This window comes from Mixophyes fleayi, chromosome 2 (genome assembly GCF_038048845.1).
Source record: "Mixophyes fleayi isolate aMixFle1 chromosome 2, aMixFle1.hap1, whole genome shotgun sequence".
NCBI lineage: Eukaryota > Metazoa > Chordata > Amphibia > Anura > Limnodynastidae > Mixophyes > Mixophyes fleayi.
In genome coordinates this window covers 320,237,596-320,262,516 of record NC_134403.1, presented here as the reverse complement: position 1 = coordinate 320,262,516, position 24,921 = coordinate 320,237,596, and the positions used below count along the sequence as shown (strand labels likewise).

The window sequence follows — 24,921 nt, the reverse complement described above, 5'->3', positions numbered from 1 at the left end:
TTTAACGACACATCACAACTTTGACGGACAGCTGCATGTTTTAATGAATGGTCTTGTGTGCAGCACTGATTTGTAGCTTTTTACTAGAAGATATGAGCAGTATGATGTTACTTTCAGAACGGTTTACCATAGAGCTTTGTTGTCTACGTCACAGACACAAGTTCCGTATTTTGGTTAGTGTCCCTCATTACTAAACTGGAGGTTGAAAACTGCATTTGAAGTTACAGCTGTGGGTGATCCCGAGGGACTTGGTCTTTCTTCTTTGTTCGTCTATATTCTGAGCCATCATCCATCATGTCTAACCTCATGCTGCTTAGCAGAAGACAAACCCATAGGAATAGAAATTCGTACAACAACAAAAGACAACTGCTAATTAAGGATTGCGCCCCCCCCCCCACTCCCGCCCCAACCAATACATACCTTGAATAATGGCTTATGCATTAGTGACTTAAATGTCCGCAATATGTTTAGATCTGCTTAAAATAATGCACAACACAAACAAAAGTCCTTTTTGTTAATGATATTGCATGGCAATTAATCTTCCACGTCCCATAGGATCATACAACTTAGATAAAGCAGTTTGGGTATAGGCTTACCTTATGAAGGTTGTTACAGTTTAACTACATTATGTGTACTTTTCTGTGGGCTTTTTTTTTATTGCAAAATAAAGTTTATTTGATGGATACTATTTTACAACTGAGAAAAGTTATGTAAGTGGCATTTGAGTTTTTGTTGTTGACATTTTAAAAAAAGAATGACTTATGCTATCTACCAGCCTATCCATTAATAAGTGACCAATCATATCACTGAGGCACAAGATTCTAATAGATGAAGATGCCCATTAATAAAATAAAACCTGAGATTAAAGTGCACCTGCTGTTTTGTAGGCTGTACCAATATTCATGAGTGCTGACTCTAAATTGACTCACTGAGGCATGAGGCACTTGGTTACTAGTGAACAGGCTGCGCTCGTGTGAGTCTTAGCTCAGCCCATTAAATGGCTGTCTTTGACCCTGACTTCCTTTACCCATTTCTTAATCTATTAGTGTTGGACATATACCTATTTATGAAACATAAAGTTACATACCTCCTTTTGCTATAGCACAGGGTTTCCCAAACCCAGTCCTCAGGGCTCCCCAACAGTGCAGGTTTTCCATATCTCCTTGCTGGAGCACAGGTGTATTCATTACTGACTGACACATTGTAACAGATCCACAGGTGGTCCTAATTATGTCACATGTGATCCAGAAAACCTGCACTGTCGGGGAGCCCTGAGGACTGGGTTTGGGAAACCCTGCTATAGAATTAAACACTCTGTGAAAAAAAGGTGGCGAGGCCTTGACCACGATGGTCTGTTCCATTCTCATGCTTGTGCTGTCAATTCCAATAACATCAGAGTCATCTAATACTCCGCAAAATGGTCCAGGAAGAGTTATTACCGAGCTCAACACCAAAGGATTGTATGTAGTAAAGAGGCACAGGCGTGATATGAAGTCTGGGGACATGCTTGGCTGGATTGTACATGCTTTATCTCCAGTATTGCAACTTTTACATACTGAACCTGCTAGGGTGTTGTGCCCACATGAGGAATGACAACTAATCAGTAATAGTTTATACTAACTAAACTTATTTATGTGCACAAATATACAAAGATGTAAAATTATAAAGTGAGCAAGGGCTATGTAAAAATCCAATTTGCTTTTAATGTAATTTTTTCGTAGGGCAGAAATGTAGTAAACAAATTAATATTTATATTTTAACATTTAACTTCAGAATAATATTAATTTATTTAAAAGTTATAATTGTATCAGTTCTATAACATCTATGATGTGACAGCTTGCTGCCGGGGCACAGTGAGGGGAGGAGAGCACAGCTCATTGCTTGGCTGCTGCAGCCAATAGAAAGGGTTGCATCCTCCTCAGTGGGTGGACTTTTTCATATATATATATATATATAATACTCTCAGAAACATCATAACAGTTAGTGTTCAGGAAAGTATGTAAAACTGTCCTAGCAAGGAAATGGTAGGACAGTGTCAGTTCATTCTGTACAGTATTATAAAATGTGATAATCGCACACAGATTGCCAGTTCCCTTCACTTGCTAAATTATTCCAAGTGAACGGCAGATTATTATTCCATAATCTGCCGTTCCTCTCTTGGTGCGCTGTGATATACAGCTGTCAGATTATATGAGGCAGATGTTTGCCACAGCAAATAGGTATTTCTGAGTATGAGCACTCATTTCTGTCTGTAAATGTACATAATCACTTTACTTACAGAATCTGCACTATGTTATATACTGTATATAATACTGACATTATACAAATTCCTAATTGGCAGTGTTTAGGTACTAAACATGTCTATATTGATTTTCATTTTGCAAAAATCTGATATTCTTTTTCTTCAAGGTAAGAAATAATTCCTTTCATGTGTTGGGTGATGCAATAGCGAGACGGTCGCCAGGAAAAGTGTTTTTACCAGTAATGGGGCTTTTTTTTTTTGTCCTTTGATAAATATGCCCCATGTTCTAAAATTATTCTACTTTTATATAGTCTGTGAATGTATAAAGATATGTCTAGATATTAAAAAGCTACTTTAGTTACAACCGTTTCTGACTATTTAGAGCAGTGTTTACTGATAAAGAAGTGCACATGAATGCTATAATACTAGTTATCACACAGAGCCTAGTATCTACATTGTTGTTTTAGTGAGGCACCTAATTAAAAATGTCTGAAGGGGTTGTACACCTGCTGTAACACTGAGAGATCCACCCTCTTCCAAACTTTCTGCTCCAAACACTGTAAAGAGCAGCAAACAGCATTTAATACAAGTGTGCAATCCCTCAAAGAGCAGCTGTATACAGTGACAGCAGTGAACCCCTTTCAGTAATCCTTCTTTATCAATTACAACTGAAATACAGCGTAGCAACCTTTTGGTGAGACTATTTACATGCCTAAAGCAAGCCCAGACCTGTGTTTTAATACAGCAGAGTGCTTCAGGGACTCTGAGAAATGGTGTGCTAATGAAAATGTAAGTGTATCACCATGTTGCCGCCACTACAAATACCGGTTACTGACAAGTGTTCCCTCTAGATCTGGAACAGTTAAATACAGAGTAATGGAGCATCCGTACTGTATCCTTCATCAGTTTGAGTAGAGTGACTGTCTCATAGCAAATATATTGCTTTTAGCTTTTCCACTGAAGATTGTCATTTTCATGGTAAGGGTTAAAAACCAAAGAACACAAAAGTGGGGGCCGTGTTCACTAACATTTAACTTGGTTAACATGCCAATAAATGTAGCCTAGCAATTAACTCGGAAGCAGTGACATCACTGGGACATGTTGCACAAACTGTCTGCCTCCACTCAGTTTAGACAATAGATACACTTTAAGGTATCGTCTTTGCTTTTAATGAGTGTGTAAAGCAGTGATGGGATGTAAGAGGGACCTACCTGATCTCGACTGGTCCACCTGCCCAAACAGTACTGCCCTTCTCAGCAAACTTATTAAGAGCGTCTTCCTGGTCTGTCTTAGGGAGGAGACAGCAGTTGTTATTTGGGAAGTGGTAGCGGAGAGAAGGGGAGGAGAAATTTCTGATGTAGTAGGCGGGCATAGGATAAGTGCACCCCAGCCTGGGCGCCAACAACTCAAGTTTGTTCTTGCGCAGGGCACGGGGCTGCAGATATTTTCTGCAGGGAAGACTCCCGCACGGATACCTTACTCACCAGGGGCATAGCCAAGTGCGACACACAACGGGAGATACTCACTGTAGTAACACCATCATCTCCTCTTGATTGAAGTCTGCAGCTAAATATGACTCCTAGAAACGGGATAAAACACAACAATCCTCCCACTGGACTAAGCAGTTGCTTACGTAGTGTATGCCACTCAGACCTTGGTCCTTAACAGCGTTCCATGTGACCGATTGCTGTGCAAAACTGACATCTAGCACTAGGTTTATCGTACTCCACTACTGACCTAACAGTGACATCCTGAATGCAATATGCCACAGATAGAAGCTAGTACAATAAACAGCCAAAAGCCTACCTTTAATGGGGGCCTGGCTAATGGGTCCTATAAGAAACCGGACACACAGAAAACATGGAATTCAGAAATGACCCAGACAGTATGGTGCACTTAAGTCACTATTGTGCAATTTTTGGCTGGAAACTGTGACTTTGGTCGGAGAATTATACTAAGGGCATGGTCTGAGATGTAGGAGGCCAGCTGTGCTACACTTTTGTACACACAGTATCTAGTGGAGAGGGGAAACACTTGAAGGAGCATGGATACTAGAAAGTGGTCAGAATTCCTAATACATAGCAGGCCTAAGGTCTCTATTAAACTGTGCTTCCAGGCTTCAAGCCTGAATAAGCTGGTGCCCATAGGCCTAGCGCCCGACAGTGGTGGCACTGGTTGACCCAGGACAGAACAGTATAAAGACAAACAAACACAGAAGGTTCCTACCATTTTCTTACTGGGGAGTTCATTTTCACAACAGTAGTGGATAGCTGTTCTTTGTTTGTCACTCCAGTTTTTTAGTACCATACAGTATAATTTAGAATAATATAGGTGTCAATTGTAACCCCCACATTGCCCCCAAACACTTATGTCTTCTGCAGATGCCTATGTTCAAATTTTTTCGGAAAAAGAAAACCATTACAATGTATCTTGGTATTTCAATGCATCTAATTAATCTAAGATTATTTAAATGACATTGGCATCGGTGGCAAATTAAGAACTTAAGTAGCCCTGGAAAATATGGCAAAGTGGCCTCTTATAGGCGGTGCCAAATTATCTGTAGGCGGGGTCAATTTGGTAAAAGCCAAATTGGTTTGTCAGCATGCAAAGTCACGGCTATGGGGAAGATTCAATTCAGCGAGCTGTGTCACCGGTACAGTCCCGGGAAACACATTATGCCAATGTTCAGGCTAGGATCTTTGCTCTATGGGATGCTAGGAAAAATGAATGTAGATTTCATACCGTAAATGCTGGCAACGTGCGCAGCCGGACATCATGGTGATGTCTGGTGGTAATACCTTGCCAACAATTTAATCTCCCCTATGGCTTTATTCGGTGCCAGTCCGCCCCAACCCCTTCCATTTCTCTTCGTACACGCTGGAAATGTTGTTTGCACCTTTGACTAGATACAAGCAGAGCCGTCTGAAGTTTATGTACACCCACCAGTCACCACATTATATTAACCTCCCACCCAACACACTTACTTACTCTTGAATACTGAGCGAGACACTCCCCTCTCGTTCAGTCTATGCAACAGCCCTATGTGTGTGAAGGGGAGGGGAATGAAGAGAGAGGAGAATTTGATGAAAGAAAAACTGTTATTCATTATAGTTTGCATAGTTTGACCTGTGATATACTTCTGTAGTATAGTAATCTGATGCAGAGTGTGTAAACCACTGCTTGTGGATATGGATGGACAGACACAGATATGAAGCCCTGTTATGTTTTTTGTTTTTGTTTTTTATGAAAACGGAAAAATTTTTAATAAATGACTTTGCTGGCCTAGCAGGGAAACGTCCAGTAAGGCCTATGGTCAACCCACCCTTGGCATGGTAAAATAATGATATAATATAATAATGCCAATAATATATAAACAGTGTCAATCAAGTATTTGGGCCGTGAGCATATACTAGTAATAAATATATGCCCCTTTTCATGCAAATACTATTAAGGTCATTGATCGTATAATAAAATATAAGGAAATTGTTGGATAGTGAGAGCCATAAAAAAATGTTGGAAAGCAACATGCACAAGTAAGACAGTCCTGTGATATAGACTAATGCATTAACAATTCAAGTAATCACAAGAAAGTGTCTAATAGTTAATATTCATATTTAACACTTGGAACACAGCTGGATATAAATGAACTGAGACTTGATTATTTAAAACTTTAGAGGAGTGATATAATTCAGCAAACTCTAGCTTATAAAACTACTAAAAGGGGCTGGAGATATCTAAAAATGAAAAATAAAATAATAATGTAAAATCTATGGCAAATGCCTTAAGCAGCATTTGAAGTGGGACTCCCTAGGGGCAACAAAAAGATGTTCTAATCAATTACCACATCATAACACTGATGTATGATAATTACTGAGTGTTTCTCCTGAGATAGTGCTGCATTTGGCTGGGATGCAGTCCTTTCATGGTCCACTGCCTGATTAATATGCAAATAATAGGCTGATTGCATGATGAATGCAGAAAATGAGTTCGCTGATAACGTGAGCAGTGAGGCGAGAACATGATAAATTACTTTTACTGACTGTCCTACATTAAGCACCCTTTCCCAACAATTTTATCTGAAATTGAATTGAATCAGTATGGATATTGTAGGATTGTATAAAGTAATGTACCTTAATAACTGCTATATTATTGCTGCATTGAGTATAAGTGTCATTTAGTCTCAGTGCTTCACCTCGCACTCCGAGGAGATTTGTTTTATTCATTATGCGCAATTGATCTCCATAAAAAGGTGAAGTTAGAACACGGAAAGAAGCCAGCTATGAGCTGTCACTGTTGGCCTGTTCTAATATAAAGCAATGTGGTCATTATCTTCTTTCTGTGACGCTGTGGGAGACCGCAACTCTTAAAGGCAAACATAGTGGAGGCAGCCATTTTGTTGGTTAAACATTTCTGATAATGAGGCACTAGTTCACTAGGGTCTAGTTTCATCGCTTATGATTATAATGACATTATACTCTCTACGTCTTCATACCTCAGTGATGTCATTAATCCATTGTGGGTGGAAAGGCAGACTGAATATTGGTTCAGTCTAAAATACAACTGCTTCCACTGTGTGATGCGGCCACTTTAAGCGATCCAACTTGTAACGTGCAGTACAGTTGTGAGCAGGACACACCTCCTAACTTTTAAATTCACATGACAGTCCTCAAATTGAGACCAGTCTGACTAAATTGGAACAGGTGGGCGGTATGGAACTCCACTTTCATCATCATCACCATTTATTTATATAGCGCCACTAATTCCGCAGCGCTGTACAGAGAACTCACTCACATCAGTACCTGCCCCATTGGGGCTTACAGTCTAAATTCCCTACCACACACACACACAGACGGACAGACTAGGGTTAATTTGTTAGCAGCCAATTAACCTAATAGTATGTTTTTGGAGTGGGAGGAAACCGTATCACCCAGAGGAAACCCACACAAACACGGGGAGAACATACAAACTCCTCACAGATAAGGCCATGGTCGGGAATTGAACTCATGACCCCAGTACTGTGAGGCAGAAGTGCTAACCACTACGCCACTTTGCCGTATGGTGCAGATATAAGGATGTCTGAACTCTCAAGTGAGCTCTGCTAATGCTGGTGCTTACTGCCGGTGACAGTACTGGGATTCATAGAGGGTTCATTCCATTCCTGATACCACAACTGCAGTCTTCAAACTAAGCTCTGTGTGTCTCAAGTACCGAAGTGCTATGCCCTTCAACTATACCAGGAAGTCCAGTTATATCTATAGCACACTCCCCAGCAGAGGGCATGGAAGTAGAGACATGTAAGGCCTAACATAATAAGAGGACTACTTAAAAAGGATCTTAATTGTGGTGTTTTAGCTTCCGATTCTATTCACCATTTAAAATACCTAAACCAAGTCCCCCATTTTGCACATTTAAGAAGCAGCAAAAGTATTTTACGCATAATTAATTTAAATCTTAAAACCCAATAATTAATTTACTTAAAACCCACTATGCATTTCTGCATGAACTGACTTTTTGTCTTCCCCCAATGGTATAAAGATGGTTTCCCCTTAAAGCAAAAATGAAGGGGTACCATTAGCTGTTTTCTCCAAAACAAAAAGCAAAATCTTTGGATAAGAAGGAAAATGACGACATTAACAATAAATTAAAAATGTAGATAGTCTAAAAGAAAAAAAACAGTACATGGAATATATTTCCTTGTTACATTGATAATTGCCCAATTGACATTGATTTCAAGTAGCTCTATTAACTAATAGTATTTTACTAATGAAAATGTCTCTCTCAATTTCAACAATAGTACTTTACCCATCGTAAGTAATTTCACCTAGCTTAAGCCGGCAGAATTTTTCACCGAAAATGGTTAAAAGTCAGGCCATTGCTGTTTTTAGGTTTGTAAAAAAAAGAATAGGGAAAGTATTTCTAAAGAATTTATTTTGGTGCACAAAATTTAGCAGTAAATCTGGTTATTTGCAAGATACAGAGCAGTATGCTTTTTAAAGGATGAACTTCTACAGAAACATTTCCTTTTTAAACGGAGCCCTAAATATTGTTTTTGAGAAGTGTGGTATATATGTATTTTGTCCATTTATTATTTATATGTCATTATCGTTAAAAAAGATTTCTTAATATTGGGAAGTGTTTTTCTTGACTCTAAATTGATCAGACAGTGTATTGAGCATGGAGGTTTTTGATCATTAGGTTCTGCTCCTGGGGGCTGGATAGCTGGTAAATAGAGATTGACAAATGACATATAACACAGATCCTTGTCACCATATTCATCATCTTTCATAGCATCCTTGTAAATACGTTTAAAATGCACTGAAAGATAGTACTGTGTATATATTATACAAATATTCATTTGGGTACAAGGTCACTAAGCTATAGAACTCAGCAAGAGATTTTGTTTTCTAGAGAACTGTATGATTAGCAATAAAGTATGGCCTTTTTGTTTTTTGCTGCTAATAACGTTATATCATAGTCGGTTAGAAGCCAATGACATGCAGAACATTAAATTAAAATTATTACTTGTTGCCATCTAAAATCTAAAACACAGTACATTTAATTGAGAAAAATGACAAATACAGATGGCACCACAGTTAAACCACGTTAGCTCCCTACACACTCTGCAATTTGTATGAACAAATTGGATACGGAATTGGAAACCCAATGGATATGCCAGTTTATAGACACTTTTAGAGAAGATGTTTAAATGTTAAATATATATATATATATATATATATATATATATAAAATATGCGTGTCTTTGAGACTAATTTCTTCAAGTCTATCAGTCCTCCTAACTCCCTTGTCCTGGCTCTCTGCCCCAGTTAGTATCACCCTATTTGTGTCTTCCCCCTCTCCTTTAGGATGTAAGCTCTCATGAGCAGGGCCCTCTTTCCTTGAGTGCTCCTCCTACTATTCCATCACCCTCTGTACCTCTTGGCCTGCTTCGCTAGCCCTGATTTCTCAAGCTTCAGCCTACTTCTCGCTGATTTCTACCATCCCTTTCACTATCTGTCCTAGAAATATTCTGATTTGCTTTACCTTGTGTTTGTATATATTTTTGTTCTTTCTGTATCATGTTGTGTCTTGGTTCTCTGTTTTCTGTATATGTAATGTACGGCGCTGCAGACCCTTTGTGGCGCCTTATAAGTTAAAGATAATAATAATATTAATATATTAGCAACACAATCTCGGACTAATTAATATACCTGCCTCTAGATAAAAATATCTAACTATAACTATATACCTCCCAACTTTTTAAGTTGGGCATTTGGGACAATGTGTGCCTCTCGAAGGCAACTTGGTAAATAACTACCCAGCATGCTTAGAGTCATGCATGAAAGTGTTGACCTATGCAATAAGTCATAGTACAATCTGTAATATACTCACATGTAGTAATGAGCCTTCTGTGAAATATGGACTGGCATGAAGGTATTCAGGAATTTTACCCTCTGTCCCAGTTTGATAAAGTACTGGTACAAAGTCCATGGAATTTTGGCTACACAGCAATCTTTTTTTTTTTTTTTTTTTTTTGGGCTGGTGAAAAATACGGCTTTGTTTCATTATATTCACATCTCCTGTGTTTTGTAGTAAACATTTAGCTGCCACTGTTAGGAAATATTCTTTTATTTTTTCTGTTCTGCTCATGTTTCTGCATCACTAGAGTATTTTTGGTGAATTTACTATGCTTCAATTAAGTGTGCAAAATTGTTGTATTTGGGGTAATATTGTCGCTGTTCTCTGTTGCATACTATTCATGGATGCTAACTGCAGCGCGACTTTATTTTTATTATTGTAAATGAACACTAAACCTTTTTGGATTTAAGAAAGTGTTTGTGGTCACCATATAGGGAACCTATAACTGTGGCAGGTGTCTTATCAAGAATGTATATATGGTATAGCTATAATAGGGGAGAGTACCTTTTTCAACATTTGTCTAGTTTCATGGTCCAGTTTCGACCAAGCTTAAGTTCTTGGACAGAGGGCCTCACATTTGCTTCTAAAATACACTGATATACACACAAGTTTGTGGTGGGTTTAAAGATTGTGAGACGTCCAGGCCTTGTGGCTGCAAAACAACTCCAAATCATCACCACTCCAACACCATGCAAAACAGTTGGTATGAGTGGTGATACGCTGATTGGTTTGCTAAACAATGGTTTTGTGCATTAATTCCAAAATAAGTCCACGTTGGTCTTGTCTGCCATTGTTCCAGAAGTCTTGTGTTTCATGATGGAACTTTGAAATCCTAAGTCTTTCTGCAATGTGTTTTTAGGGGGAAGGTGGTGGAGAGAATGGCCTACCCTCCCATGAAAGCCCATTCCCTTTTTTAATTTATTTTTTCTTCTAATTGTAGAGTCATGAACATTACAGTTTACGTGTTGTTAGAGGCCTATAGATCCTTGGATGTAGCGTTTGGGTTCTTTGGCATTCAACATAGCATCATGCAGTCTGATCTTTGGGTGAATTTGCTGGCACCCCCACTCCTGGGAAGACTGCCAACCTTCTTCAATTTTCTCCATTTGTAAAAGATCACTGTAGAATGATGGGTTGCAAGGTATTTGGAAATGGCTTTGTAACCTTTTCCAGACTGATGAGCAACAATTGCTTCTCCGAGATCATTGCAAATATTTTTTTTCCCTTTTCATGGTGTTAACAAAAACTTGAATACACCAGACAGAATTACCAAATGTTTTAATTTTATATGACTTCCTGATGATCAACTACTGAAGTGCACTTGTTTAGCAGCATAGCTCAAATTACCTTATTTACTAATAGGGAAGAAGTACATTTAGACGTAAGGAGAAAAGCCCTCTGAGGACTTTACTAGGAGCAATAGTGTTTTTTTTAAATTGATGTTTTGCTGGGGTGTAGCCCACTTTTATCAAGGCAGCAAACAGTGAATCATTCACAGTATTTATTCATTATTTCAAAAGTTGGCATGACGCTGTCTACCACAGTGAACAATGTGATGTGATAAAAACACAGGTAGTATATGTACAAAACACAGAATTAATAGCTAACTGCTACTGTGTAGGTGAATCATGTCACGAAACATATTTGCCAAAACTGACCCATCACTAATGATAAAAGGTGGGAGAACATGGGCCCATCATCACCATGACGATATATGTACGCTACAGTGATATGCTCTAGTGCTAAGCTGATGGCTGAGGAAGTGATGGGTTGCATTAGTCTTCCAACAAACATTGTAGCAGGCATAAACAAAACTGGCTGTGCCACAGCTAGTTGGGTGAGGTGACCACCGGAGACCAGTCACGGACAGGCAAACTTGGAAAGCCTTTAAATAAAGTGCAGAGGAATTAATTACTTGAAGAGTGACCGCCAATATTTCCAGCAACTTAGCACTTAATTGGCAAAACACTTAATATACATGGAAGATTTTAAGAAAAATGGCCATTCTATAGTATGATTTTTTTCTAGAAGGACAGCGGCTTACGCATTTTTCTGCTATGTGGGTTGTTCGGGAATTATGGTAAATAAACGTACAGTCTTTAACAAATGTTGTTCTATATCTAGCTTTGATTTGGTCTTGCTTACCATTGCAAGTGTAGGAAAATAACTAGCTGTAGATAGGCCTGACCTCACCAAAGAATACCTGACCTACATGTCCATTGTGACTGGGTGGCAGAAGGAGACTACCATCAATAAATGACACTATATTATCTCATTGAATGGGTTACTGCACAGTACGAACACATTAACAGTAGAGTATGGATGGTCCCTGTATATATAATTAATCATCATTTCATATATATTAGAACTAAAAGCACCTGCATAGGTAAAACTTAAGGTAACAAAAGTCATTGAGTTGTAAAACTCCCTGGGTACCAGGAGCATGAAAAAAGGAAGAATAAATAGATGAAAAGTAACTGAAGTTTTGTGGGTAGGGATCCTTTGCTTTTGATTGCATAGTGAGTTCCTCTTCAAGCACAACGTTTGCCAAGACTGATCCATAAGGAAATAGAATGGTATTGATAAGGTTCATGTAACTGAAATTCCAAACCAAAGCAATACTCTAACATTGGTAAGGGAGAGATTGGATGTAATGCTAGAAAATGCTATGTTACTAGAAGAAATACTAGATGCTTACAGTAAACATCTAGTAGGTTTGGGCATAAATCAGTAAATTAATTTAAGCATGCATGGTATGAAGACTGATCTGTCCTGATAAAATAACTTTTCAGTGGATTCTACATAAAATGTTTTTATTATATCAATTCACTTATTTCAACATAAACCACTATCCATATTTAATAACCTAGATCCAGCATTGACCACTAACCCTGAATGTAACTGTAACCCATTATAGCCCTATGACTGAGTTCCCATGCCTCTGTTTCCCTTCTTTCCCAGCACCTAAACCTGATTATAATGTGCTGTTATCGTATTGCACAGTCTATGAGCTAAATTAGGTCAGCTAATTTCCTTAATTTTCTGATACTGTTGCAACATAAGAACATTTTGACTTTTACATTCAGCTAGGTTCCGTTTGATTATCTGCACATAGAAAGCACAGAGAGTGACCACCTACTCAGGATACCTGCACAGCTTCTATACAGGAGACTTTATGCAGTCTCACATATGGACATGTGGTTTTCTTGTAGTATACAGATCACAACATGAGCCCTCAATCAGAGAAAATATAGATTTTCAACATTTTGACTTTTGGTTTTGTTTTATCATACCATGGAGTCATGTATGGACATCATTTGAGAGGTGTGTTGTTGGTTTTATTTGAGATTATTCATTGGTGTTTTTAAAATTGTAGGTTTTATATACACCACTATTATGCAATAAATAAGTTGTTTTTTTTAACTATATTCTGTAGTATTCACTACCAGATGTTTTTATTATACTTGTGTGATTTTCTCCAAACCTATGGCGCCACTATCTGTTTTGGTTTTGTGAGTTTGTGTTTATTTGCCCAAAAAAAAAGTTATAACTAACACAATGCTTTAGCGCATTGAACAAATAATGATCCAAGTACTTCTAAGGAGAAATTTCCGTTTTTAAGCGATACAAACTGCTCTCATGCCACCTACTGTAGGTATGTTTGTGTTTTGAGCGGTTTGATTAATGGCCCACTTACAAAGATACAAGGCAGTCTCAGCCATATGAAATGGATAATCATATAGTAAAAATCCATCTGTTTTTTGCACCTATGATAAATTGGAGGGATGGATGTATATTTGCCAGCATTTGTAAATGACACAGAACACATTAACATTCCATTGTGTTCTGTTCTTTGCACTATTCCTCATTTCTAAATTCTGTGCATTCTCCTGGGCTGACTACAGATTCCATTTCTGATAGGACTATAGTGACTTTAAAAACAGCTAGTTGAAATTGAAATTAAAACAGTGCTAGACATCCATGGGGTAGAGACATTCAGTATATGCTGCCCCAGCTGTGCACCCTAACGTTGAATGAGGAAAAAAGCAAAATATTCATGTATGCGTGTCTATTTGTGTTCTTGAACAATGCTTTGTGTGTCTGATTAGGTGCCCTGGGAAAATCCATTTCTGACCCATTAACCTCCGTTTAGTATAGAACCATGGAACCACGTACCATGTCTTTATAACAATGCTTCTTTTCTTCGTGTAGAAAATACATCCTTGAATTTAAGTAGCCATCGATCATCAAAACCTTAGACACATTGAAATCCCCTGCTACTTATTCATTATTAAAATAGTTAATGCAGCATTTTATGTATGCATTATGTATAGACTATGTTAAGAGTATTGGTCAGTTGGGGCTAGAGTGTACACCTTTTTGAAGATATATTAATTAGCAACATAACACACTTTAAATCTGTATAAGGATATAAATTAAATTTTTTGGGGGGTTAAAAATACCTTTATCCTCTGCCACTTTGAAGTGGTACAAGACTTTTGCATTCTCTGCAAAGGAAAGTCTCACTTGGCCTAGCACTTTAGCTTGAGTGGAGTCATCTAATTGAACTTTGCCCAAAAAAAAAAAAATTACTGTTCTGCGTAGGTTAATTCTTTTGTTATTGTAGTTCTTCTTCTAATAACAATAGTGAATTGCACTCAGCTGATTTACAGTATGGAGCACCTAACACTGCACTTAAAATTAACACCCAAACCAAAAATACCCCAGACCAGAAGAGTAACCGAATTGGTAAAAAAAAAAAAAAAAAAAAATGTGGCATCCACATACCTATAGTTATATACACAACCTTATTTAGAAGGAGATTTCTAGTGCAAATACAATGGCTTTGTTGATCTAGCAACTAATGGGTGGAAGCGAAAGCATCAGAGTTTAATATTAACCCATAGTAGTACACATGCATAATATTAGTGTGTTGTAAATATGGCTGATGTAATAAACATACACATGTAGCATGATCAACTGACTGAATTGTAGCTCTTATTAAAAATAAATATTTATATATAGCTTGTATCAAAAGCCAAAATGCTATTTTAATTTCCTTTTCTAAACTGTGTTGCACATCCATGAGCCTCATGCCACTAAACGCCGTATAATCTTCCCCTGTCACTCTGTAAAATGTATTCCGTGTAGTACTTTGTACATCCAGTGTGCCAGAAAGAATTAGACAATTTTTAGTATGTCCTTACTGTGGTCATATTGTAAGGAAGAGTATCAGACCAGTCATCAGATAAATAATGTTTGGGTTCTTGTCAAAATGTCACAGAGCACCCTGCCATTTCATTTCAGGAACTTGTCCTTCTGAATGCACAGTACGCCTTATGGCACGCCAGCAGTAAAAATGTCACTTACAATAATTACTTTTTGGTGAAAATGCTTGCTGACTTCCTACCTTCAAGCTGTTTTTTACACAGCAGGGAGATAATAAGAAATGACTTTATCCTGACTGCTCAAATAAACACTAAATGGAATTTAGGTTATTATTACGGAGAATTGAGGGCCGTGTCCGGAAATTTAAACAGGGCATCTGATAAACTGAATTTTTTTTCCCCTTTAAAATTATAACATAGTTCCTACTCTTCATTTGTAACAAAACGATAGTCGTACAGTCAAAGGATGCTTTCTTATTAATGTTTAAAATACAATTTTGCTGGAAGATATAAGAAAACACAGTGATGGAGTGGAAATTTATAAGTGGTGGTATGGAAAATGTAAGGGAATGGAATTTTATAGCTTTTACAATGAAGGCAGTAGGAGAAGTGGCGGTATGGTACACCAGCCCCTTTAACATATGTATGTATGTATGTAGGTGTGTGTGTGTATTTATATTTGTGTGTGTGTGTGTGTGTATATATATATATATATATATATATATATATATATATATATATATATATATGTATGTGTATATTGTAATTTATCTATAATGCTTTAAATTCACCCAGTTCTGTTGAATAGGTTACCAGCCAGAAGCTGAACCTCTTTTGCCAAAGACTTATAAAATGTTCAGTCTGTGAACGCTGTTGCTCTTTTATTTTTCATTTTACATCGCAAAAATCCCCAATAGGTATCTGCTGTATTAAACCTCACGGCAAACACATCATCTTGTCAAATGTGAAAGTTTTAAATTAACAAGCTTCTTATAATTGACTCTGCTGTAGGCTACAAAAACACGATGTGCATTTGGTTTCTCTTTAGTGGCGTTTGATACGTGACACCCGCTGTCCTTGAAGTGTGCTCTATTTTTCCAGTACAAACAATAAATCCTTGACTCACGTTATTTCATTTTTCTACAATACCAAGGTCTCTTTACCCACTGTCATCAAAACACATGGTTTACAAGCATTTTTAATGCTAATAGCATGTAGGCAGGTATGGGAATGTAACCCATCGCATCCAGTGACCCTGTACCCACTAGCATTTTTACTCGTGGTGCAGTTTTTCCAGTGGTGCCTGCTTCATTTTCCTGTTTCCACCATAGACCTGCGAGTGGAACTGCTGGTTTAACAAAACCAAGTTTGACATGCGGTGTCTCTGGCGTTGAATGCAGTGCTCGCTTTTGTCCATCTGACCAAATTGAGCAGATACTGTGCCATGCTCTATAATGGATTAAAATTCTCATTGCTAGGGCCCAAAACAAGGAGGCTTCCTGATTGCCCTCTATCTGAACTTGTACAGGTTCATTATTTAATTAATTGTTGTAGGCATCTATGCAAAGCATTGCAATACAGTTGTTTAACTGATCCATCCATTGCTCACTGATCCAATAATTTAGCGGTGAAAGGCCAGTGTGTGGACACCATATATGGCTAAAATATACTTCGCCTGCACTTTTTCCTCACGCTATAAAAAAAAATATATAATGTTCTTGTAATCACGGAAAATAAAGGTTGGCAGTCTTTTAATATGAAAAAGGCTGTGTGTTGCTGCATATTATTGGTAGGTTGGACACGAGCAGAAGTTTGCTTACATACCATGATTTAATTTGTTTTTGTCTGTGTCTGCTTCATTATATTATACACAACAGTTGGAAGGTACAGCATACATCTAAATACAGTGCACAAATACCAGGATTCTAGATCACAGGCAGGCACGTCTTCCTGGAGCCAAAACCATTCCCAAGCTGTTTTTACTTACGTTTACTGAAGGCATACAGCTTTACTAATACGCTCACTACAAGGAATGCCTCAGAAACATGCATGCGCACTTCTTGTGGTGCAGGACACACTGGTGTAGTAATTAATCTTGCTGCTCTGCAAGGTTTCTTTAGGCTGATTCAGGGAAGAACATTTGAATAAAACTTAAAGTAAGCTCTGTGCACTTTATCAGCCGGGCAGCCATAATGTCGACCTTGCTGTAGGTTAAAGGACGCAGACCCGAGAAGAAGTCTGTTAATCACGTAGAGAATTCATGCCATCCCTGACAGTATACAGTGAGCAAGATGGATGACCTGCCAATTTGCTCCTGCGCTTGGCTGAATCTGGGCAAATTTACAGTACCGTTTCTCAGCTGCCTGCAGTAGAGAAATAACATTTGCTAGGTTATATATTCTGTTTATAGTGACCTTAGGGTTTAGAGCAGCAAAGCAATCGGATTTATAAAAATGTAGCTTTTCTTTCAGGCATAGAAAAGGTTGTATAATGTAGAGTGTGTAGGGCTTGTGTTCATGTTTTTAGTTAATGTTGAAAAATCATCTGTATTACTTTCTCTATGCAAAGGTGTGTGTGTGTGTATGTATGTGTATGTATGTATGTATGTATGTATGTGTGTATATGTATGTGTGTGTGTATATATAGATGTAGGTGTGTGTGTGTGTGTGTATATAGGTGTGTGTATGTATGTGTCTATATGTGTGTTTGTGTGTATAGGTGTATGTTTGTGTGTGTATGTATGTATGCATATGTGTGTGTGTATGAGTGTGTGTATATGTATGTGTGTGTATATATATATAGATGTGTGTGTGTGTGTGTGTGTGTGTGTGTATAGGTGTGTCTATGTATGTGTCTATATGTGTGTTTGTGTGTATAGGTGTATGTATGTGTGTTTGTGTGTGTGTGTGTGTATGTATGCATATGTGTGTGTGTGTGTGTGTGTGTGTATGAGTGTGTGTATGTATGTAACTAGGAAAATTCATCTGTCTCGTGACCATTATAATTAATCTACTGATAGCTTTCCTGCGTGTTGACAATATTATTATAGGTTTTGTCATTGGTACAAAACCTGTTATTTTCTGTGACAAAAAAATACATAGTTTAACACAATAATTATAAGTATGATAATAAACATGGATATCACTGAGCGGGAGCTATCTATGTGGATGCGTACGACCAGAGCTGTATTTATCATATAGACAAGCTAGATGGTCAGCATTGTTCAGAAGATGGTATAGAAGTGTTTTTTGCGTTTTATTGGAGGGGCAGGTAGATAGAGGAAAGAGGAGCATTTGGGGTGCAGAAGTACTAGTTTAGGACATATTTATTTACAATGCCTAGGGCAGTGTTTTCTTAGGATTCCTTATATAACAGTACATAAGTGTTGGAAGTGGGGCTGCAAAGTATATATATTTTTTTTTTTTACAAAAATGAACGCTACTGAACAGAAAACGAGAAAAAAATGTGCTTGTGGTCCTGGCACAGTGACGTTCAGAAGTGCGAAGTCCAATCTCACTCATTGCGACATCCAGTTACAAGCAATAGTTTTATGAGTAATGTTGTATGAGGCAGGACTCTTCATTCTGTAAAGCAACATGTCAAGATTACTTTAGTCTTTAGTTCTAATATATAGGTAATCTGACCCTCAGAAATAGAATCATTATCAGAGCATGGGAGGTCATTCCAGTCGAGGGCGGGCAGCCTGGGAGAAATCTGGAATTCTGGCATGGGATGAGGTGATCAGAGTGGAGGAGAGGCGTCAGTCGTTGGCCAAACGCAGGGAACGGGCGAGAGTGTGAATGGAGAGGAGGTTGGAGATGTATGGGGCAGTGGTGTGGCCGGAGGGCCTTGTAGGTGAGTGTAAGGAGATTGAAGAGGATTCTATAGGGGAAGGTTAGCCAGTGTAAGGCAAGGCAGAGGAGGAATGGCGTGAAAAGAAGGTAAGTCTTACAGTTGTATTGAGTATAGAACGAAGGGAGTGAAGTGGGAGCGGGGAAGTCCGGTGAGAAGAAGGTTATACTAATCTAGACGGGAAATGATGAGTGCGTGGATAATGGTTGTGGCTGTACGTGTCTTATAATAAACCTCATAACACTGACGTAGAAGGGACCAACTAACTCCTTAAACCAGGGGTGTCCAACCTTTTAGCTTCCCTGGGCCACATTGGAAGACGACGAGTTGGTTTGGGCCGCACATAAGATACACTAACACTAACGATAGCTGATCATCCAAAAAAAAACATAGAAAACATAGTTAACATATATATATATATATATATATATATATATATATATATATATATATATATATATATATATATATATATATATATATATATATATATATATATATATATATATGTATGTATCACTTTTTTTTCAAATCCCCCTATACTTACCTTTCAATCGCCCTGTTCAAAAAATCCTTTCTAGTTATTATACTATAATCACTTTTTTGTATTGTTTCGATGCAATATCAATAAAGTGCATTTAAGCCAGGCATTGTATATCCGGGTGCCCTGACCAGACCTGCGGTATCTGACATATACATCACTGTGACCCCAAATTGTGACCTGTTTTGCTAATTACACCACTGTTAGTTAAGGGATAACAACTTATAATAGGCCAAAGAGAATAATATATAATGCCCCATTAGTATTACAAGTAGAAGAATGTAGCAGGGAGATAGGGTCCATGATGCTCCAGGACCAGGTGACTTTTATTCACTGGTCAGCGTCCCTTGAAATAATAAAAAAAATCCCCCTTAACTTACCTTTTAATCGGCTTGTTCTCCTGTCCTCTTCTCTTCTTTTCTCCAATTCTGTGCTGCTGATTGTTCTTCTCGCGCGGGTGACTCTTCTGTGCTGCGCTCCGCAATGGATGTTGGGCGTGATGACATCACGCCCGACATTCACTGCGAGCACCGCACGGAGGAGGAGACAAGGGAGGGAGCCGGAGTAGCAGCTGACGTGACCGCGTGACCGCAAGGTAAGTATTTTCTTTTCTTTTTTTTGCAGGATTTTTTTTTCCATTAACAGTGCTGCCCCCTTACCACAACCAAAACTCCTTCTGGGCCACATTTACAGGTGTGCTGGGCCGCATGGGGCCCGCAGGCCGCGGGTTGGACAACCCTGCCTTAAACGATGATATACCCTGTTCCCCAAGGGACTTCCATTGTTCCTGACATCCAAATCACCAATTAATTGAATTTACATGTAATAATGAAGCTTTTAAATATTCTCCCTAATATTCATTCAAGTATTCCAGATATATTCATTTCTAACATTTAATATTTTAAGTGTGCCTAACATTTAAACTTCTAGTCACTGCTGACAGATTCAGGACCACTAATCTAAGCCTGCAAACAGGACACATTTTTTATATTTTTGCTACCTCTGTGTGAAACATTAATTACGAATTCAGTTATTTAGAAATCGGACACTTAACAGTTTTAGGGGATTTACAGAAAGCTATGCTATGATTGGACAGTTTACAGTAAACATGTATTACTCCACAACGGTAATATCATCTGCATAATAAAATATCTATCTAACTGCCAGAGATTATGATGACGGAATACACAAGACTTCTCATCTTATAGGATGGCAGAATGAAAACAGACCCTACACAGTGGAATTAAATTAATGATGAATAAAAGACAGACTTTATCTCCCAATAGTGCTCCCCCAGGAGCCAGGCGATATTACATTTGACCACATAGGATTCTTTAGGAACTGTTCATATGAAAACAACCTCTAATAGGTAGAGCTATGTCAGCAGCTCACACAATGAAACTATAGTAGACAGGTTTGTATCTTTCAGTCTTAAAAAAAACAAACACCTGAAAACAATTGTATTTTGCATAACGTAAAAGACCCAGAATGCATCTTAGCCAGTACATAGTTAAGAACTAACAGTAGCAAAACCTGAGGAAGTAATTTGTCGTCATCCAAATCAAATAAATAGGCCAATTTCTCCAGTGATGTTTCTCATATTAAAAATTATACCCACGAGTGTTTTTTTACATTGACTATTTTATTATGAATAAACCAAGACCATAGCTGTGAGTTGTCTTTAGCTGGTTATTATATTTGTCCATGGACTATTTTGGCTGGTCTAGAAATAAATTGCTTTGGCTGCAGCTGGTTGCAGACTTACGCCAAAGCTGGCTGCAGCAGGTCTATACAGTAAGGCCAGGCAGCTATATCCAGTCTCATAACTGAATGTGCTAGCTGCAGCTGCTCCTGTTCATGAAGCACATTAACAGGAGCAGCGGCTCCAGAGAGGGAACTACTGTGGCTATATCTGGTCACAATCGCTAATGTTAGGAGCATCTGACCTCATTAGTCAACTGCTCTGGCTGCTGCTGATTTTATTAGTCATCGATGTTAGCTGCTGTGTATTATAATAGTGGGCGCTTTTAGCTGTAATTTTAGAGGGCATTAATCTCAATATTTAAAATTGGATTGTCATGTGACATACAAACTTGGGTTAGACAGGGGCATGAATGTGAACAGGGATTACATAACATTTACTAGAGCATGTGAAATGTCAGCATACTAGCAGTTTTCAGGAGATGTAGCTGTGTATCAGTAATTTATTTGACATGTTTTCATTTTGGTTCTGCAAGTTTTGTTTTCGTTACCTGTTTATGTTTTAACACTTTGAGATCTGCCTAACTCTGGCCTCTTTACCAGAAGGTTACCCGCTGCATAAGCTATGTAATGTGCATTCCTTAGGGGGTGAATAGCTGCACTTGGTACCCCTGTCATTAGAAGAACATAGTTATTTATGATTGCTACTGGCAGTCAGTAAAACACAAATGTGAAATATTTAGGTTTTACCACAACAATGGCTTTACATCGGAATAGAGTTCTGAAACTCTTATGTTAATCCAAGACCCCCTTTCTTTTGTACATGTTACTACTAGCAAGTTTTAAAATTATATAAATAATGTGTTGTTAAAAACGTTGTCTCTCAGTGTATTCAATTATCAGTAAGTCAGTTGTAAGCCCTGAGCTAGGATTGCACTCATCCCTTTGTAGACATAAAAACAGTTAATTTACAGCCTTTTCACTGAATTAACCCATACCAATAGAGATGTGAAAGAAGTTACATAGTTTAGAGCTCATAGAAATAATTAAAGGGGTTAGTGAGAGTTTTAAGATACTCCCTGGAGACAGTAGTGTTTCTAGACAGCATTGGTAAAACTGAATAGGAGGGGCTAGATCTCATTAATGATATGTATGTACTTATCAATATGTATTACACCCACAATGTAGGGAGGTCACCGTCCGTCTGTCAAGAAGAGCTACAATGTGCTGGAGTGGTTTCTCCTTACTTAAATTTGCGGTATAATTATGAGAAATCCTCTATTAAATGTGATTATTTGTAAAAAAAAATAAAAGAGCATTATAATAGTTTATTAATAAGCATTGCTCTGGTTGTCCTATTGAGCGGTGTGAACATGTATATGTAGTATCTTTGTCAATCACTGCTGAGATGTCGAGCAGTACCATTTTGCACCTATGTGATTGCTGTGTGGCAATGTATGCCATGCTGGCTTTTTCCAACAGCCTTGTCATCAAGGCAGTTGCTTGAATAGAGGTTAGAGTATAAACTCTAAACAAGAGAGTACCACTTAAGAGCTGTTCATTTTAAGCTGATATTTCTCGCTGCTGAGGGAGGAGTTTATCTGGAAGACCTAAAAGTAGGGAATAGGTTCCTCTAAAGAGAGGGTAGTATGAAAAAAGAGGGACTTGTTGCTGGAGTGCAAATATGAATCAATGCTGATGTCATTGGTGAGCAACATAAAATAACATTTTTGAATGCTAAATAATTCTGCACCGCCTTAATCTGGGTATATCAAACCTGTTTTTTTGTAATGCTAAGTTTCACTGCATATGTAAAATAGCAGGTATTCTTTAGTGATCCAATAATTGATCTTTCATTTTGCTTAATCTTTTAGCAAAGTACTAGTACTATGATTAAAATCATCATCTTAAACTAACCAGCACCATTTAACCAAAGGATCTATTTTTTTATGCAGAAAATACTCCAAAGAGCTCCACTAGCTGCAGTCCTGCTCCGGAATCTCCATTGAGCTCCAGTGAATCGGTGAAGAGTCTGACTGAACTGGTACAGCAGCCGTGTCCTACTATTGAGGCGAGCAAAGAAGGTGAAGCACAGGAATCTAGTGACGCTACTGCAGGCGACTCCCAGCCAGCAACACCGCTTCCATTCCCTGGTCAGTCCGCGCTGAGCATCCAAGAGCTGGTAGCCATGTCACCAGAACTAGACACTTATGGCATCACCAAGAGAGTGAAAGAAGTTTTAACGGACAACAATTTAGGTATGAACCCTCTCTAATACAGAGGGACAGGAGATTAAAGTGTCTGTCTATTAGGACGAAAACTTTCAAATATCCATTCCTGTTATGTTTTTTATGAGCTCATAGGATCTCTCTCCACAATTTATCATTTCATATTTCTGTTCTTTGTGTTTAATTATATTCTATATTACTAAATTATCATATTTTACTAGAGTTTACCAAAACAAGTATATTGCTGCCTGAAAGTTTTATTGAATGTATTTTTTTTACCCAAAAGCACAGACCATGAGCAATTCTTGTTTGAGAATAAAACTAAATATTGAGAAGAATGCTTAAATCCTTATAATTCTATTCCAAGACTAGGAAAGTCACAATTGTGATCCTTCCTTTTTGTAGGGCCACGTTATTTAACTGTTTACTGTCATCTATTCTGTTTAGGTCAACGTCTGTTTGGCGAAACCATTCTAGGCCTAACGCAAGGCTCAGTCTCTGATTTACTGGCAAGACCAAAACCCTGGCATAAACTAAGTTTAAAAGGAAGAGAACCATTTGTACGCATGCAGCTATGGCTCAATGATCCAAACAACGTAGATAAGCTCATGGACATGAAGCGGATGGAAAAGAAAGGTAAATATTGCCCTTTAAATGCAACAAGTTCCTTTTGGTAAATTTGCCGGAGCCGACCGCTCATTTGTACGGTAGGGATGCTGCAGCTCACATCGGGGAAATTACAGTCCGTCCATTCCTCTGCAGTAGAGGTCTAAGAAGCTGTATTGCAGAGGGCTGGCTGGATTGATTTCTCCAGAAGAGCCATCCATGACATAGTCAGCTTTAGGTAAGGTGCAGGGTCAAGGCAGTATAGTGGTGGGTTATCGCAAGTGGGCAACACATTTAAAGTCATTTTATGTTTTTATTGCAACACTTAATAATTACAAAATAAGCTGTGAATTTGAATACCTGTTAGAGAGGAATTCAATTGGTCGCGTTACTTATGAAAGTAGTGTGGCTCACGGACCATTACCGGTACCATGGTAATTGATGCACATTATTACCGGTAATACGGTAATTTCAACGCTGATTTGTGCTTGCAGCTCTGAGAGCCGCAAGCAGAAATTTGCGTTAAAATTACCGTACTATTGGTAATAGTGCCCAGTCCACGTTACTTTCACGAGTAACGCGGCTAATTGAATTCCTCCCACTGTATTCTTTTTCATTAAACAACTTGCAAAATTTAATCTATAGGTTCTTAATCTGTGGGTCACAACCTATAAAATGGGTCTCCCATTATCTACTTTATTCAGAGCTAATGTGTCTTGCCAGCTGTTAAAATATTTATTAATCATATTTATTATTAATCTATGCAAAAATCTCATTGTATGCTAATAAGAAATAATGTCCTCTGCTTGTAGCCAGCTAACTATAAAGTGATTAAAAGGAAATAGGAAGTGCATTAATTATTGAAAAGGGTACAATAGGTTCCTAAGCTGACTAGACTAGCGTTAATCTGGATTCAGCACAGAAGGGGTTAAGAACCCTTGACTATCCCAGACCCAAGTAGTGTCTTCTAATATTATTGTTATTCAACATTAGGCAGAACCTACAAAAACAAATAATGGGTTTTGTGTTTTTTAAAAAAACACATGAATGACCCTATCCCAGCAGAACTAGTTAAACATGACCCAATATTAGACAAGTTCCTAACTGAAATATATATGTATGGGAGTTAGGATTTTCCAGAGAGGGTGTTTTTCCATAATGTGCAGC

The 24,921-nt window shown here is 38.1% G+C and overlaps 1 protein-coding gene across 6 annotated transcripts in view; it reads left to right on the top strand.

Annotated features, from left to right (window-relative positions):
• The window catches only part of CUX1 (cut like homeobox 1), a 295,304-nt gene that overhangs the window by 189,297 nt on the left and 81,086 nt on the right, over positions 1 to 24,921 (top strand). For 4 of the 6 annotated variants that reach the window (XM_075196734.1, XM_075196733.1, XM_075196735.1 and 1 more), the window contains 2 exons: positions 22,876 to 23,178; positions 23,596 to 23,784. The exons of the other annotated variants lie outside the window; for them this stretch is intronic. In XM_075196734.1, the coding sequence (XP_075052835.1) occupies positions 22,876 to 23,178; positions 23,596 to 23,784 (492 nt within the window). The remainder of the gene's footprint in view (positions 1 to 22,875; positions 23,179 to 23,595; positions 23,785 to 24,921) is intronic. 6 annotated transcript variants of the gene reach the window in all.